This window comes from Antedon mediterranea, chromosome 7, assembly GCF_964355755.1.
Source record: "Antedon mediterranea chromosome 7, ecAntMedi1.1, whole genome shotgun sequence".
NCBI classification, from domain to species: Eukaryota; Metazoa; Echinodermata; class Crinoidea; order Comatulida; family Antedonidae; genus Antedon; species Antedon mediterranea.
Window position 1 is genome coordinate 3,002,027 of NC_092676.1, and position 13,761 is coordinate 3,015,787.

The 13,761-nt window shown below is 35.7% G+C and overlaps 1 protein-coding gene across 1 annotated transcript in view; it reads left to right on the plus strand.

Moving 5' to 3' along the window:
* LOC140054888 (zinc finger MYM-type protein 2-like) overlaps positions 1–13,761 on the plus strand; it is a 41,624-nt gene that overhangs the window by 25,078 nt on the left and 2,785 nt on the right. Inside the window, exons 2-14 of the mRNA XM_072099999.1 lie at positions 2,075–3,617; positions 3,758–3,940; positions 4,107–4,430; positions 4,808–5,578; positions 6,132–6,231; positions 6,591–6,771; positions 7,562–7,764; positions 8,082–8,159; positions 8,675–8,857; positions 9,161–9,484; positions 10,211–10,384; positions 10,783–11,553; positions 12,074–12,200. Of these exons, the coding sequence (XP_071956100.1) occupies positions 2,082–3,617; positions 3,758–3,940; positions 4,107–4,430; positions 4,808–5,578; positions 6,132–6,231; positions 6,591–6,771; positions 7,562–7,764; positions 8,082–8,159; positions 8,675–8,857; positions 9,161–9,484; positions 10,211–10,384; positions 10,783–11,553; positions 12,074–12,200 (4,955 nt within the window). The 5' untranslated portion in view covers positions 2,075–2,081. The remainder of the gene's footprint in view (positions 1–2,074; positions 3,618–3,757; positions 3,941–4,106; positions 4,431–4,807; positions 5,579–6,131; positions 6,232–6,590; positions 6,772–7,561; positions 7,765–8,081; positions 8,160–8,674; positions 8,858–9,160; positions 9,485–10,210; positions 10,385–10,782; positions 11,554–12,073; positions 12,201–13,761) is intronic.

Genomic DNA, 13,761 nt, shown 5'->3' on the forward strand with positions numbered 1-13,761 from the left:
TCTTGTTCAAAATGGCTGCCGTTGATTGGCTTTGTAATCAATTTTATTTTAATTTTATTTTATTCATACTCATTCAACAGCGGGAAACCCGCCCCTTACAGAATGGAATAAACTATACCATATAAATATATATAAATCTTAAAACCTAACAATACAAAATAGTACAATTTTACAGAACTATCATTCTAATTTATTTGTAAAACATCAATACTTTGATAATTAATTTTGATTGGTCAATCATCATTTGGTATGTACTAAATACAACAGTATGCATCTAGCCTATTTTAATTTGATTTTAATAAATATTAATAATATATATAATAATAATATTATGTTTTAGTTAGACTATGATGACAGTTTATATTATACAATATGCATAATCTGTTAGATAGTTTGAATCCTAATTAATAATTATTTAATTATATTAACCAAATTGTTTGTTATTTAATACAAGTCCCTCCCACTTCCCCTCTCACTGCATTTTAAAAGTATATAAACATGATAGAAAACTCCCAATAACAAAAGTTGCCTGATGACTGATAAATATTTTATTGTTATTGTTTTATGTTATTTTGAGTTAAAATTTGGTGAGGAATAGATTAAATTGGTTGTACAGTAAGTAACATGGCAACCTAATTGGCCTTAACCCATTTTTTCACTTTAGATTAAAAAAGTCATATTCTCTGAAAGTACTGTATATTGACAGAAAAGAAAGACAAATATTTAACGCTGTGGCTAAAGATACGGTACCGTATCCTAACTTCCGTTTGCTAAAGGTACGGTAAAATTGCATTACGTCATAATCAGCCGATGGGGTGCTGGTACGTGTGTGACGTCATCGTATAAGGACTTGGGATTTTTTTTCATATCGCAAAATAAAAACAGTGATCAACCGGCGGCTTAACATTTTCTTTATGCTTCATTTATCGCTATAATAAAATATCCCCGTCGTGTGACAAAAACTAAATGTAGCCTAGGCCTACTACGACGGTTATTATTGATAGGCCAAAACATGTTGATTTTAATTCTAGAATACAGAAATTTACCGTTTCAAAAGAGGCGCATAACCTATAGCCTCGGTATATGAGTATGTTTGCCAGGCTGGGACCAGCTGCATGTGTGCGCTGATTTCTGTGACTAAGACCTGGGGTTAGGCCTATTGTCTAAATCATAGTATTTGAGGGCCCTTTATTGTCCGCATTTGCTTTTGTTTATGGTCACCATCTGTGAACAAAGTTTATTAAAAAATATAGGCCATTTGGAATAAAAATAAAACCCTTATACTTATAGTAACTATGGACGAATGAACTAGACGAACCAAAGAATATATATTCTTTGACGCAACACAATTTCCAACATTGAATTATAATTCATTCCTTTACTTCTAATTTGGCTATTAACATATTTCTACTGTAGAGTGTAGTGTTAAATGTTGTATAATGAAATAATATTTGAGATTGAGTGCATGTTTTAAACGCTTTATGTAACGTCCACCAACCCATGATCTTGCTCAGTCTATATTACTACAGCATCGACGATTCTGGATTCAACATTGCAAAGTCTAGCCCCGAGGCTGAGTAACAGAATCATCAGCGCACACATCAATAAAGCCTGGCGCCGTCGATAGGCATTCTCTACAGCAGACACGATGTGAAAAAAAAATCCAAAGTCCTTATACGATGACGTCACACACGTACCAGCACCCCATTGGCTGATTATGACGTAATGCAATTTTACCGTACCTTTAGTAGACGGAAGTTGGATATGGTACCGTATCTTTAGCCACGGTGAATATTTAATTTGTCACTTAAATATACAGTAAAGTATTAATTTCAATTTCACATGAATTTATTTGCAGGAAAAATTTAACACAAAGACGGCTGATAGAACCATGTACTGTAAACTATCTTTAATTCCCTATTACTCGACTTCCACTTGAGCACAGCACAAATATAACCCTCTGGGACTACACACAGTCATTTGGTAATCATTTATTTATCAACTTCTGTGCTAGTCGTCGGCTACCTAACCAATTGTTTTAATTCAATTTAATTAAAATTTTTTTTTTTTAAAGTTCAAAGATGGAAGTTGAAGAAAGTGATGACATCATAGGGCAGTCAGTTATAGAAAACGTTGAGAAAGAATCTGATCAGGAAGAGAAAGAAGATGTTACTGAAAAAATGGAAGTGAATGAAAATGCAGATGTTACTCATGATCCAATTTCTTGTACAGAAGAAGTTGACATGCCAGAGAAAATGGAAGTTGATGAAAATATGGAAGATCTCTCAAAAGATGCTGCTAGTCCAAGAGAAAAAGATTTTTGTATTTCTGAACCTGGAAAAGAATCATTGGCACCTGAAAAGAATGAAGAGTTTGAGAGAGATGAAACTGATAAGGATTTGGAGAATAGAAAATCTGGCATTGAATCTGACGAGGCTGTGGAACAAGACCAATCTGGCATTGAATCTGACGAGGCTGTGGAACAAGACCAATCTGGCATTGAATCTGACGAGGCTGTGGAACAAGACCAAGAATGTGATGTACATAAAAACACTGACACGAAAGTCTCTAAAGAAACAGACATTCTTGACACGAAAGCTACTGATGAAATACCAGAACCAGAATCGGCAGCGATTGGCCAAAGTAGAGATGCTATTACTCCCTCTGATAAAACCATTCCAATCAAAGATGACAATAGAGCTAATAATGTAAAGGAACAATTGGTAGAGGAACAATTGGTTGAAGAACCGAAGGAAAACAATTCCAATGTTTATGAAGAAATGGAAAAAGACGATTCTACAGATGAAATTGTGGAAACAGATCTTGATAAAAAATCAGATGCTGATGAAGATGATGAAACAAATATAAATTCTTTGATAATTAAGCAGGAAGCTATTAGTGACAACTCAAAAGTTTCTGACAACGTAGGGAATGATACAGACATGTCTGAGAAAATGGATGTGTCTCTTTCAGAGAATAAAGAATCTTGCACAATAGATGCATCAGAGAATAAAGTCAATGATGAGATTGGTTGTGAATCCAGTGATGGTCATTTAAAAGAAGACAAATGTCTTGTTGAGGAAACCACCAAAGAGGTAACAGCTCATGAAGAATCTGCTGATCTGGTAACCAGAGACCAGGCTACTGAATTGGCAAAAACAACAGATCAAGTTGGTGGTGGTAAATCATCTTCTGATAAATTGTCAGATGTTGTTATAAAGAAAGAAAAGTTGGATGAATATTTTGAGCAGCAGTGTTCAAGCTCAACACTGCAAACTTCAGGAGACGCAAAAGCACAGAATAAGTTGTCTAGCTCGAGCCTACAGACATCTGGAGATGCAAAAGAGCAGAACCAGTCATCTAGCTCGAACCTACAGACATCTGGAGATGCAAAAGAGCAGAACCAGTCGTCTAGCTCGAACCTACAGACATCTGGAGACGCAAATGAACAGAACAAGTCTTCTAGCTCAAAAGAGATAAAAGTGGAAGCAGAAGAGACAATAAAGATTAAGGAAGAAAAAGTGGACGAGAAAACAACAAATAAAGGATTAATCATCAGCAAAATACTGTCTAGATTAGCTACATTTGCCCCAAAGTCACAAATGTCGAAAGAAAAGGTTGGTTTAAAAAAAATTATTTTCAAATTGTTAAAAAGCGTGTTCATATAAATCATTTTTTTTTGTGACAAATAATTTACAGTATAGAAAGAACTGTCTTGAGGTGGTTTAATAAAAAGAATTATTGTCTTGGTTTTTAGGATAAAAACAACATTGAAAACGACGAAAGCACATCAGCGTCGGTTGGTAGACATGGTAAAGGAGATCATCCTGAACATGTCAGAAAGTCTGTAACAGCCAGAAAGATATCAGTGTCTCCAATAAAAAAGGAAATCGAAGTCGATGATGATGTGATAGTCATTAATGACAAATCTACATCTGCAGTAAGTGTTTAAACTTGACTTTTCCAAAATTTTAGGACAACATTTGGCCACATATTTTTTTTTTCTTCGTAAAATATTTTTTCTTCCTATTATCAGTAAATTATTATAAGTTATAATTATTATTATGATAAAATAATGAGATCATTTCTATTCTTCACACCCTCAGAATTTGCAAATAAATTTCTGTTCAAATTGCTGTCAAGTGATTGCTAATGCTGATGTTTCAAAATGGACGACGAATGTATCGGGGCAAGAAAAACAATTCTGCTCCAACGCGTGTATGAACATCAACCCATATAAATCTCTACTTTGCTCTCTCTGTAAAAAAGACATGAAAACCGTGCAAGACACGAAGGTGTGCGCCCCAAGTGGACCGAGTGGAAGATTTCTTGAGTTCTGTTCACATGCCTGTGTCATGTCCTACGAGGAGCGCAAAAATGCTGGCACTCACTGCTACTGCACAGTTTGCTCATCGCTCATAGCGCTTACGGTAAGTGTTCTGATTTCACGTAATAGACTCGCCTATAGAAACCACTGTATGTATTATAGTCAACCTACCTTTTTTTTTTCAATCAATCAATTTCTCTTTATTCCATAAACAAACAAAACGCATAACAAAAAAGTAGTAAAACAAATTTTTGATGAAAGCAACCTCTCTTTGCGATTATTTCTGTTACGGCTGCCAAGGAAATCTGAATGATGTATCTAGCTTATCTGAGTATAATCGACCTAATAAAAAAAAAAATGATTTGTTGCTTGTGACTGACCAAAAGTTTGACCAAATATAAATTCAACTTTTTTCTTTTTTAAGTTTAAGTTTTAAGTTTTAATTATTTGTTAATTCAGTTTATTGTGTCTTGTTTACAGCATTACAAACATAGTTTGAGGTTGAAAGGAAGACTCTTCCGTCTTTGCAGCACGGATTGTCAGAAAGCGTTTATGAAAGACAATCACGTACAGCCGGTAAAAACTTGCTGTGAATGTAAAACTAAATTTACGTTTGAAGGGGTAATGCAAGAAGTGAAAGGAGTCAAACAAACGTACTGCTCCGAGAAATGCAAATCAAATAACGTATATACAAATTGCCTAATGTGTAAGAAAATAAACGCTATAACATCTTTGACAGAAGTCCACGGCAAGAACGGAGAGAAGCACCTTGTATGTAACGGTCTATGCACCTCAAGGTTGATGCATAGGTTGAAAACACCCAATGTGTCTATCCTTTCAAAATGTCCCGAAAAAAATAATAAAAATTCTGTAACACAGGCACCAACAGAAAGTATACCGGTTACAGCCAATGTTAGTCCCAGCCAACAAAAATCCATAATGAAATCTCAAAATGATAAATCAGGCGTGTATCCCACAAATCCTGTTAATTGCAATCATTGTAATACGTATCAAGCTCCGTTGTATCACCTGACGATGAGCGATAAATCTGTGCGGAATTTCTGTTCGTATAAGTGCGTGATTGGTTTTCAAATGCAGTTCAACATGCCCCCCGTGACGCTACCTCAGGAAGAGCTGACTCTGCATTGTAAATATTGTAAGAAGAATTTCAAAGGCAAGCCAATCACACTCAACTGGAAAGATGATATTCACTTTTTCTGTAGTGAAAACTGTTCAGCTACTTATAAAAAGGTAATTATTTCGGGAAAAGTGAGACCAAACCACAGGAATCAGTGTAGGTGTATGACGGGTTCTTTCTACAATAATGTGCACTATTGAAAATACTATATTGTTTGCCAATGTAATTTTCATCTTTACACCAAAAAGAGCCTAGATAGTAGATCCTAAATGGATTGTAATTGATTGTAACTACTGTGGAGTATCTTGCGTCAGAATGTTGAGTAATTGGTCAGATATTATGCCCTATGCTGACGTAATTTGTACTTTGCACTTAAGTACATTGTACAGTACAAGTACATAACTATCAAGCTATTTTTTAAAATATATTCTAAACAATCCTGAGAATTTGTACGTTTAGCGTTTGTGGGAGATGGAAGGTCACTCTGAAGAATTATCGGGTTACTTTTGGGATAGTTTGTATGGTAGGGACGCCAGAGTTTGAGTCGACTTTACTGCATTCTACTCAAACATTTTTCTTTTCTTTTTTTACCAGGTTGCACGTGGTATATTTTGTTAAATACTATACTTTTATATTTTAATAATATTAATATTTGTTTTTTTGCAGACATTTTGTGTAATAATATCGTGCGACAACTGTTTGGAAGAACGCATTCATCATTCCACTATCTATTTCTCCGGTAAAGAAAGAAACTTTTGCAGTGAAGGTAATTTATCATGTTTATATTTTTATCATATTTCTGATCAGTTAAAAACATGTTTTAACTTATGAATAAAAATTGAAATTGATATAATGATATAATAATCCTATTATTTAATTGGTTTGACTCCATTGGCTGTAAAAAGTGAGCTTTCTGTTGGACATGGTAGATGAAGAAGCTATTCTATTACATGTCTAGCTTACCTGGATAAACAGACATAGGCCTTATCCCCTTCAAGGGGAGAACCCGAAAAGTAAAATTTAACAGACTGATGGTTATGGAAAATTCTGCTTTTCACGGTCTGTCAAAAGTATGTTCTATCTTCAATTATTATTAATCTTTGTGAATAACAACTATTTTTCCAGGTTGTCACCTTCTGTTTAAACAAAGTTTCACACAAAAGCTGGGCCTTCGCTGGTGTATTTGCGAATATTGCTCTCAGATTGGACCCACTGCCATTGAGAAGAGAAGTGAAGGACACGCTATTAAATTGTGCTCTAAGAAATGCAGAGAGAAATATGATCAGTGGCAAAAACAAGTCACAAAGTAAGTAGTGAGTGTATTCTGTAAAGCACTGTCTACACTATCAAACTTTATGTGACAAACAACTGTGATGTGCCCATATATGGACATGATGATGTCATATCTCTATCATATTTGGGTATATCACTACCATATTTGGGTATATCACTACCATATTTGGGTATATCACTACCATATTTGGGCATACCACTACCATATTTGGGCATATCACTACCATATTTGGGTATATCACTACCATATTTGGGTATATCACTACCATATTTGGGCATATCACTACCATATTTGGGTATATCACTACCATATTTGGGCACATCACACTTTTGTCAAACTAGTTTGATATAGTGTAGACAGAGCTTTAGTTTGTTAAGAATACATAATTTTTGTGTTGCTGTATCATGGAACTTTCCTAAGATACTAAATACAGTGTAAGGAGAATTGTATACCAAGTGTAGGATAAAAAAAGAACTTAGTGCTATGACTTAGTGTTGCTTTGAACCCAGGATTTTTTATGTAAACCATAAACTGCAATGCCACTGCCAATATATACGTCATTTCAAAATTAATATATGCACTTAGGGAACCATTGGCCGTATTCACCATTCACACTTCGGCTAGAAAAATATCAGTACGTGAATATAATATGAGGGAAATACTTAAATATTTTTTTAATTAATTGAAATACTTGATATATTTAAAGGGAAATATCTCACGTAAGTGTGATTAGTGAATATGGCCACAGATCCCATAACTGTCGTGAAAATGAAGTTTTATTAAATCGTATCTGTATCTTCAGGTGTGAAGGATGCAAGCAACAAGGCCGCCTTTTGAACGAGACGTTTATGTGGCGTGGAGAAGCGAAGAAAGTTTGTAATCAGCTTTGTCTCCTGCTCTTCTACACCCAACAGAACATTCCAAATATGTTAACAGAAGTTCAACAGAACATTCCGAATACGTCAATGGAACACATTATTCCAAATGGAAAACAACCAGCCAAAGGTATGCAACATGATTTCTGTTTATTAACAATACAACTGTAAATGCGATTACTAAAGCTCAAACTGACAAAAAACTGTGATGCGCCTTTATATGGACATATTTGGGCATATCACTACCATATTTGGGCACATTACACTTTGTTTGTCAAACTAGTTTGATAGTGTAGACAGAGCTTTACACACTTCAATAACACCACCTTAGCTGGTGGTTAACAAATCACATTTGAAATCTATTTTAGTTGCCCTATATTCTCTCCTTCATTGATTCACCAGATCATTGACATTTCTGTTGTTCACTATCCTTTCTTTCTTTTTCAGTTAATTCAGGTCTTCCAGTAATTTCAAATGTTTTTTCAATTGCTTCTAATCAGAACACTGCAGTCAGAACAAAACCAGGTTAGTTATTTTTTTAAATGCTATGTAACATGATGCTGTAGAAATCCCACAAAAATATTAAATATAAACAATTCTGAACATTAAATTATAATACTATGTTGCACAGTTGTCAAACAATAAGTTGTATAATTGCATACAGATCATGGTCATGTGATTCTGTTGAGGATATTTTATTGATCATGACATGCATTGTTCATGTTTCATTGTATTTCTTGGTTTTCATGATTAAATGATGCTTTTTTAATTATATTGTATTTAATAATTTAAGAAATTGTGATTTTTTATCAATTATTTGTGTTTAACAATCAGTAGTAAACATTTTGTGTAACGTAGATATAGTCTGAAATGAACAAAGTCCTATATGTCTTTAACTGAACTATAGTACTGTAAATATTCGGGGATAGAGGCGTTACTCCCCAATGCTTCTGTCCTCTTGAATATAACCACCTAAAGGCGTGGTGTGAAAATACCGTAAAACTATTTTTTTTAAAGCTTATTATTTTTCTGAATATTAGCTGTTGTGATGGTTACTAAACAGACACAAATCACTACCACACCTGTGCAGCCTAAGCCTCCAACGTTGCCCACGTTACCAGCACCGAAACATGTACGCAACAAGATGACAATGTGCAAACCAATACAGCAAACTAAGTCAACGTACTGCAAACCATTATCAATGTCAAAAGAAACAAATACAGGTAAAATATAGATATATATATAAAGCTTTGTCCCCAAATATGGTAGTAATGTGCCCAAATAGGGTAGTGATGTGCCCAAAAATGGTAGTGATATGCCCAAATATGGTAGTGATATGCCCAGATATATGGGTACATCAAATTTTTTTGTCACATAAAGTTTGATAGTGTAGAGAGAACGTAAGGACAGAGCGTAAGACTCTGTCTGAGATACTAATTTGTAATTCTTACAATAAATCTTATTTTACCAAGATTTTTTTATTTAATTTGGTATTAAATTATTATATAAAATTTCACAATTTATAGATGGTGATTGGCGGCCAAAATTAGTGGTTGTTCCTATCCCGGTGCCAATTTACATACCAGTACCCATGCAGATGTATACCACACCAGTACCACATCCAGTTGGTATACCAACACCGGTACCTGTACCAATGTTTCTTCCAGTAAGTACTAATAATGCTGACAAATTGTTAGCAGCTATCAATGAAATAAAAAAAAGGACACCGTCAGACCCGCTTGAGGCTGAGCTGCTTGCGATGGCCGATGCCATTGCTGGAGAGGACGTGGCAGTTATACCGGACGTTGAAGAACCAAGTTTGTTTGAAATATCGGAAGTTGAAATTCCAGGTTCGTACAATTTGTAGTTTACTCTTATGATTCATTACAAAATTAGATTTCATTTTATGATAATCAATTATAAATATAGTAGAGTTTTCCTTTAAACATTAATCCTCTCTGCAATGCTAGCTGTTGTTGTTGTTGTGTCGCTACTCAATGTGGCAGACTACGTTTCTTGCTATGCTTTCTTTCTCAAAGTTTAAGTTGTACATACCGTTGTATTTAAGTCTGATATTTGATGAGAGAGAAAGCTATGAACACTGTAATTTCCAAATTTATGGATGAATAAAGCGATGTCTATGTCTAGCTAATCGTCAGTTTTGACGGCAGCCGAACTTGAACTTCATATCTATAATGAGGAAGTTCATCGTGTGAACAATTGGAACGTGCACGCATAATTTCATGTTTTACGTAACTTTACGACTTTACGGTCTACTTTGCCTTACTGAGTTCTTTTTAAGTGAGTCAAATGTAAATGTTGATATTTTTTTAATAGTTTTTCTTCATTCAAGACTCATTGTATTTAAAAATAATCCTGCTCAATTGGCTAATTTTTACTATTTACATTTTTATTTTTACTATTTACATTTTTATTTTTACTATTTATTTAGTTGAGTTTGCTTCATATTTAGAGTATTTATTGTATCGGTTTTCTGATTCATACTTCATCATCTTTCGTTGCTGTTGGTTTTGATGAAATAAAATATAAAAAAAAAAAATTTATTACTTAATTAGATGAAGTAGAAAATTCATCAGATGTAGATGAATTACCGCCTGCTCTTGAACAACTTCTAGACGAGGGTGAAATTCAAAAATTAGAAGAAGACATCCTTGCACTATCTGTGAAGGCAAACGACCCATTTTCTTTCCTAGAAAAACCTGTAATTACTGAAAGTGTCGATGAATCAAGTAAGTGACTCATTAACAACTTTAATTTTCACGATGCTACTATGCACCTTTTGAGTAAAAAGGAACATGTCTGTGTAGAATGATTTTTTGTAGGTGTGTAGTCACATGGCGTGTTGTAAAGTGAAGTGTCGCTATTATTTTAAAGAGGAAAGTATACAGTGATAAAAGATAGACATTTTATTGATAACATTAGTGCATGTTCAACCTATCTTTTCCCATTTTAAAGCAAAACAATCATCTTATATTGAATCTAAGTAAAAAATTAGGGGGTGGGGGTATGTGTGTTAGGTGAAGGGCTAGGCTAGAGGGTTAGGCTATTGATTTGTAAAGGACTTTTTTATTTTGCAATGTTACTTAAAGTATCACAATATTGTAAATATTGATTTTTTTTCCTTCAGATGCGGAGGAATACTGCCAACGTTCAACAAGATCAGGAAGATTACCAAAAAAAAAAAGAAAGCGTACAAACCAGCGATCATCCACTCAGAACAAACGTGCACGAGTTGAGAACGACAGTGACGAATACGATCCAAAAACGGATGAAGTTGAGAAAGTAGATGACAAAATAGACCGTCATTATTCGATCGGCATTGGTGCTTACAAACTGTGGGTAGCAACTAAAAATGTTGAACTTCAGCTAAAAAAGCAACCCGGTGCTAAACCTTTTTCTTTCAAACCGGACATCTTGACCAACACTTCGGATGAACTTAGCTACACTCTCTGTCATTTTGTCAAAGAAGCACGAAAACCAGACGGAGAGGAGTACCCACCAGCGTTGCTGTTCTATATTCTTCTAGCTATACAGCATTTTTTATTCAATTCAAGTCATCCTGATAACATCCTTACTGATCTCCCCTTCAAAAGGTTCATGGAATATCTAGTGGAGAAGATGAAGACATGGGAACCGGTTTTCAAACCAGACACAAACATTGTCATTAACAGCAAGATCACTGAAGATTTGATGTGGGACTGTAAACAACTTGGCGCCCACTCTCCTTATGTGCTTCTCAACACGTTGGTCTATTTCAACACTAAGTTCTTCTGTTTGAAGACGCTTCAGGATCACAAAGATCTTCTGTTTGGAATGATTTTCAAAGATTGGAAGAAGAGTGGATCGAAGAGCAAATTTGTATGTTTGCGATATTTTCCATCACAGTTGCGGAAAAAACGTAAGGTTCTTTTTCAAAAAAATTATTTGCAGTTTAATTTATTTATTTTAGTTTTATTTTATTCATTTCAACAGTGCTATGTTATATAAATATAAAAGACAATGCTGAGGTGAGAGTAACTACATTGTTTGCTGAAATATGTATGATTTTAGTGTGTTAGGGTAGTCACTGTAATTACAAGAATAGATAGATTAAAGGTAAACAAACAGGTAGTTACGTTGTCCATTAGTTTAGTTTCCACCAACAAGGCAATTTGATTTGACTAATTTGAACATTCACCAGCAATATAAAAATTGTCGCTCGTTATTAGTAAACTCGCTTGCATTGTGCTTACGTCCTTGCGTTGCATCATAGTGGGAACCAAGCATAAGGATATTTGTTGTTATTAACAGCAATAATACACACAAAAATAAATCATAAATAACTATTAATTCTATTATATGATGAATTTTGCAATAATAGACCATTAAATATATTTATTGCAATAAAGACCAATATATATATATATATTTATATACAGTTGAAGAGACGACCTGCAAGGTGACGAAAAGAAGTTTGTTAGAGAAGCATTATTTGGAACAGGCAGAGAATCTCGAAGATCCACTACACTGCCCTGTCAAACTTTACGAGTTCTATCTTTCAAAATGGCAAGTATACATGTGATAGGGTTTATCGCAAATAGTGTGAGCTATGCATGATGGGAAGGAATTGCGAGCAATAGCGCCACCCGTATAATAAAAACTTTATATACTGGTGGTGGTGCTCCCAATTCTGTCCGATCATGCATCACTCACACTATTTGCGATAAACCTTATTGGTAGAAGCACAACACAATAAACGCCACACAACACAAAAGATATTGTATAGAGGTCAATTGTAGGAAAAAATGATGAGGAAAACTAACAACAAAAATGAGAGTATTGGTGGTGATTTGGGGAGGAGGAGGAATAATGAGAGTATTGGTGGTGATTTGGGGGAGGAGTAGGAGGAATAATGAGAGTATTGGTGGTGATTTGGGGGAGGAGGAGGAGGAATAATGAGAGTATTGGTGGTGATTTGGGGGAGGAGGAGGAGGAATAATGAGAGTATTGGTGGTGATTTGGGGGAGGAGGAGGAGGAATAATGAGAGTATTGGTGGTGATTTGGGGGAGGAGGAGGAGGAATAATGAGAGTATTGGTGGTGATTTGGGGGAGGAGGAGGAGTAATAATGAGAGTATTGGTGGTGATTTGGTGGAGGAGGAGGAGGAATAATGAGAGTATTGGTGGTGATTTGGGGGAGGAGGAGGAGGAATAATGAGAGTATTGGTGGTGATTTGGTGGAGGAGGAGGAGGAATAATGAGAGTATTGGTGGTGATTTGGGGGAGGAGGAGGAGGAATAATGAGAGTATTGGTGGTGATTTGGGAGGAGGAGGAATAATGAGAGTATTGGTGGTGATTTGGTGGAGGAGGAGGAGGAATAATGAGAGTATTGGTGGTGATTTGGTGGAGGAGGAGGAGGAATAATGAGAGTATTGGTGGTGATTTGGGGGAGGAGGAGGAGGAATAATGAGAGTATTGGTGGTGATTTGGTGGAGGAGGAGGAGGAATAATGAGAGTATTGGTGGTGATTTGGTGGAGGAGGAGGAGGAATAATGAGAGTATTGGTGGTGATTTGGAGGAGGAGGAGGAGGAATAATGAGAGTATTGGTGGTGATTTGGGGGAGGAGGAGGAGGAATAATGAGAGTATTGGTGGTGATTTGGAGGAGGAGGAGGAGGAATAATGAGAGTATTGGTGGTGATTTGGGGGAGGAGGAGGAGGAATAATGAGAGTATTGGTGGTGATTTTGGGGAGGAGGAGGAGGAATAATGAGAGTATTGGTGGTGATTTGGGGGGGGAGGAGGAGGAGAATAATGAGAGTATTGGTGGTGATTTGGGGGAGGAGGAGGAGGAATAATGAGAGTATTGGTGGTGATTTGGGGGAGGAGGAGGAGGAATAATGAGAGTATTGGTGGTGATTTGGGGGAGGAGGAGGAGGAATAATGAGAGTATTGTGGTGATTTGGGGAGGAGGAGGAGGAATAATGAGAGTATTGGTGGTGATTTGGGGGAGGAGGAGAATAATGAGAGTATTGGTGGTGATTTGGGGAGGAGGAGGAGGAATAATGAGAGTATTGGTGGTGATTTGGAGGAGGAGGAGAGGAATAATGAGAGTATTGGTGGCGATTT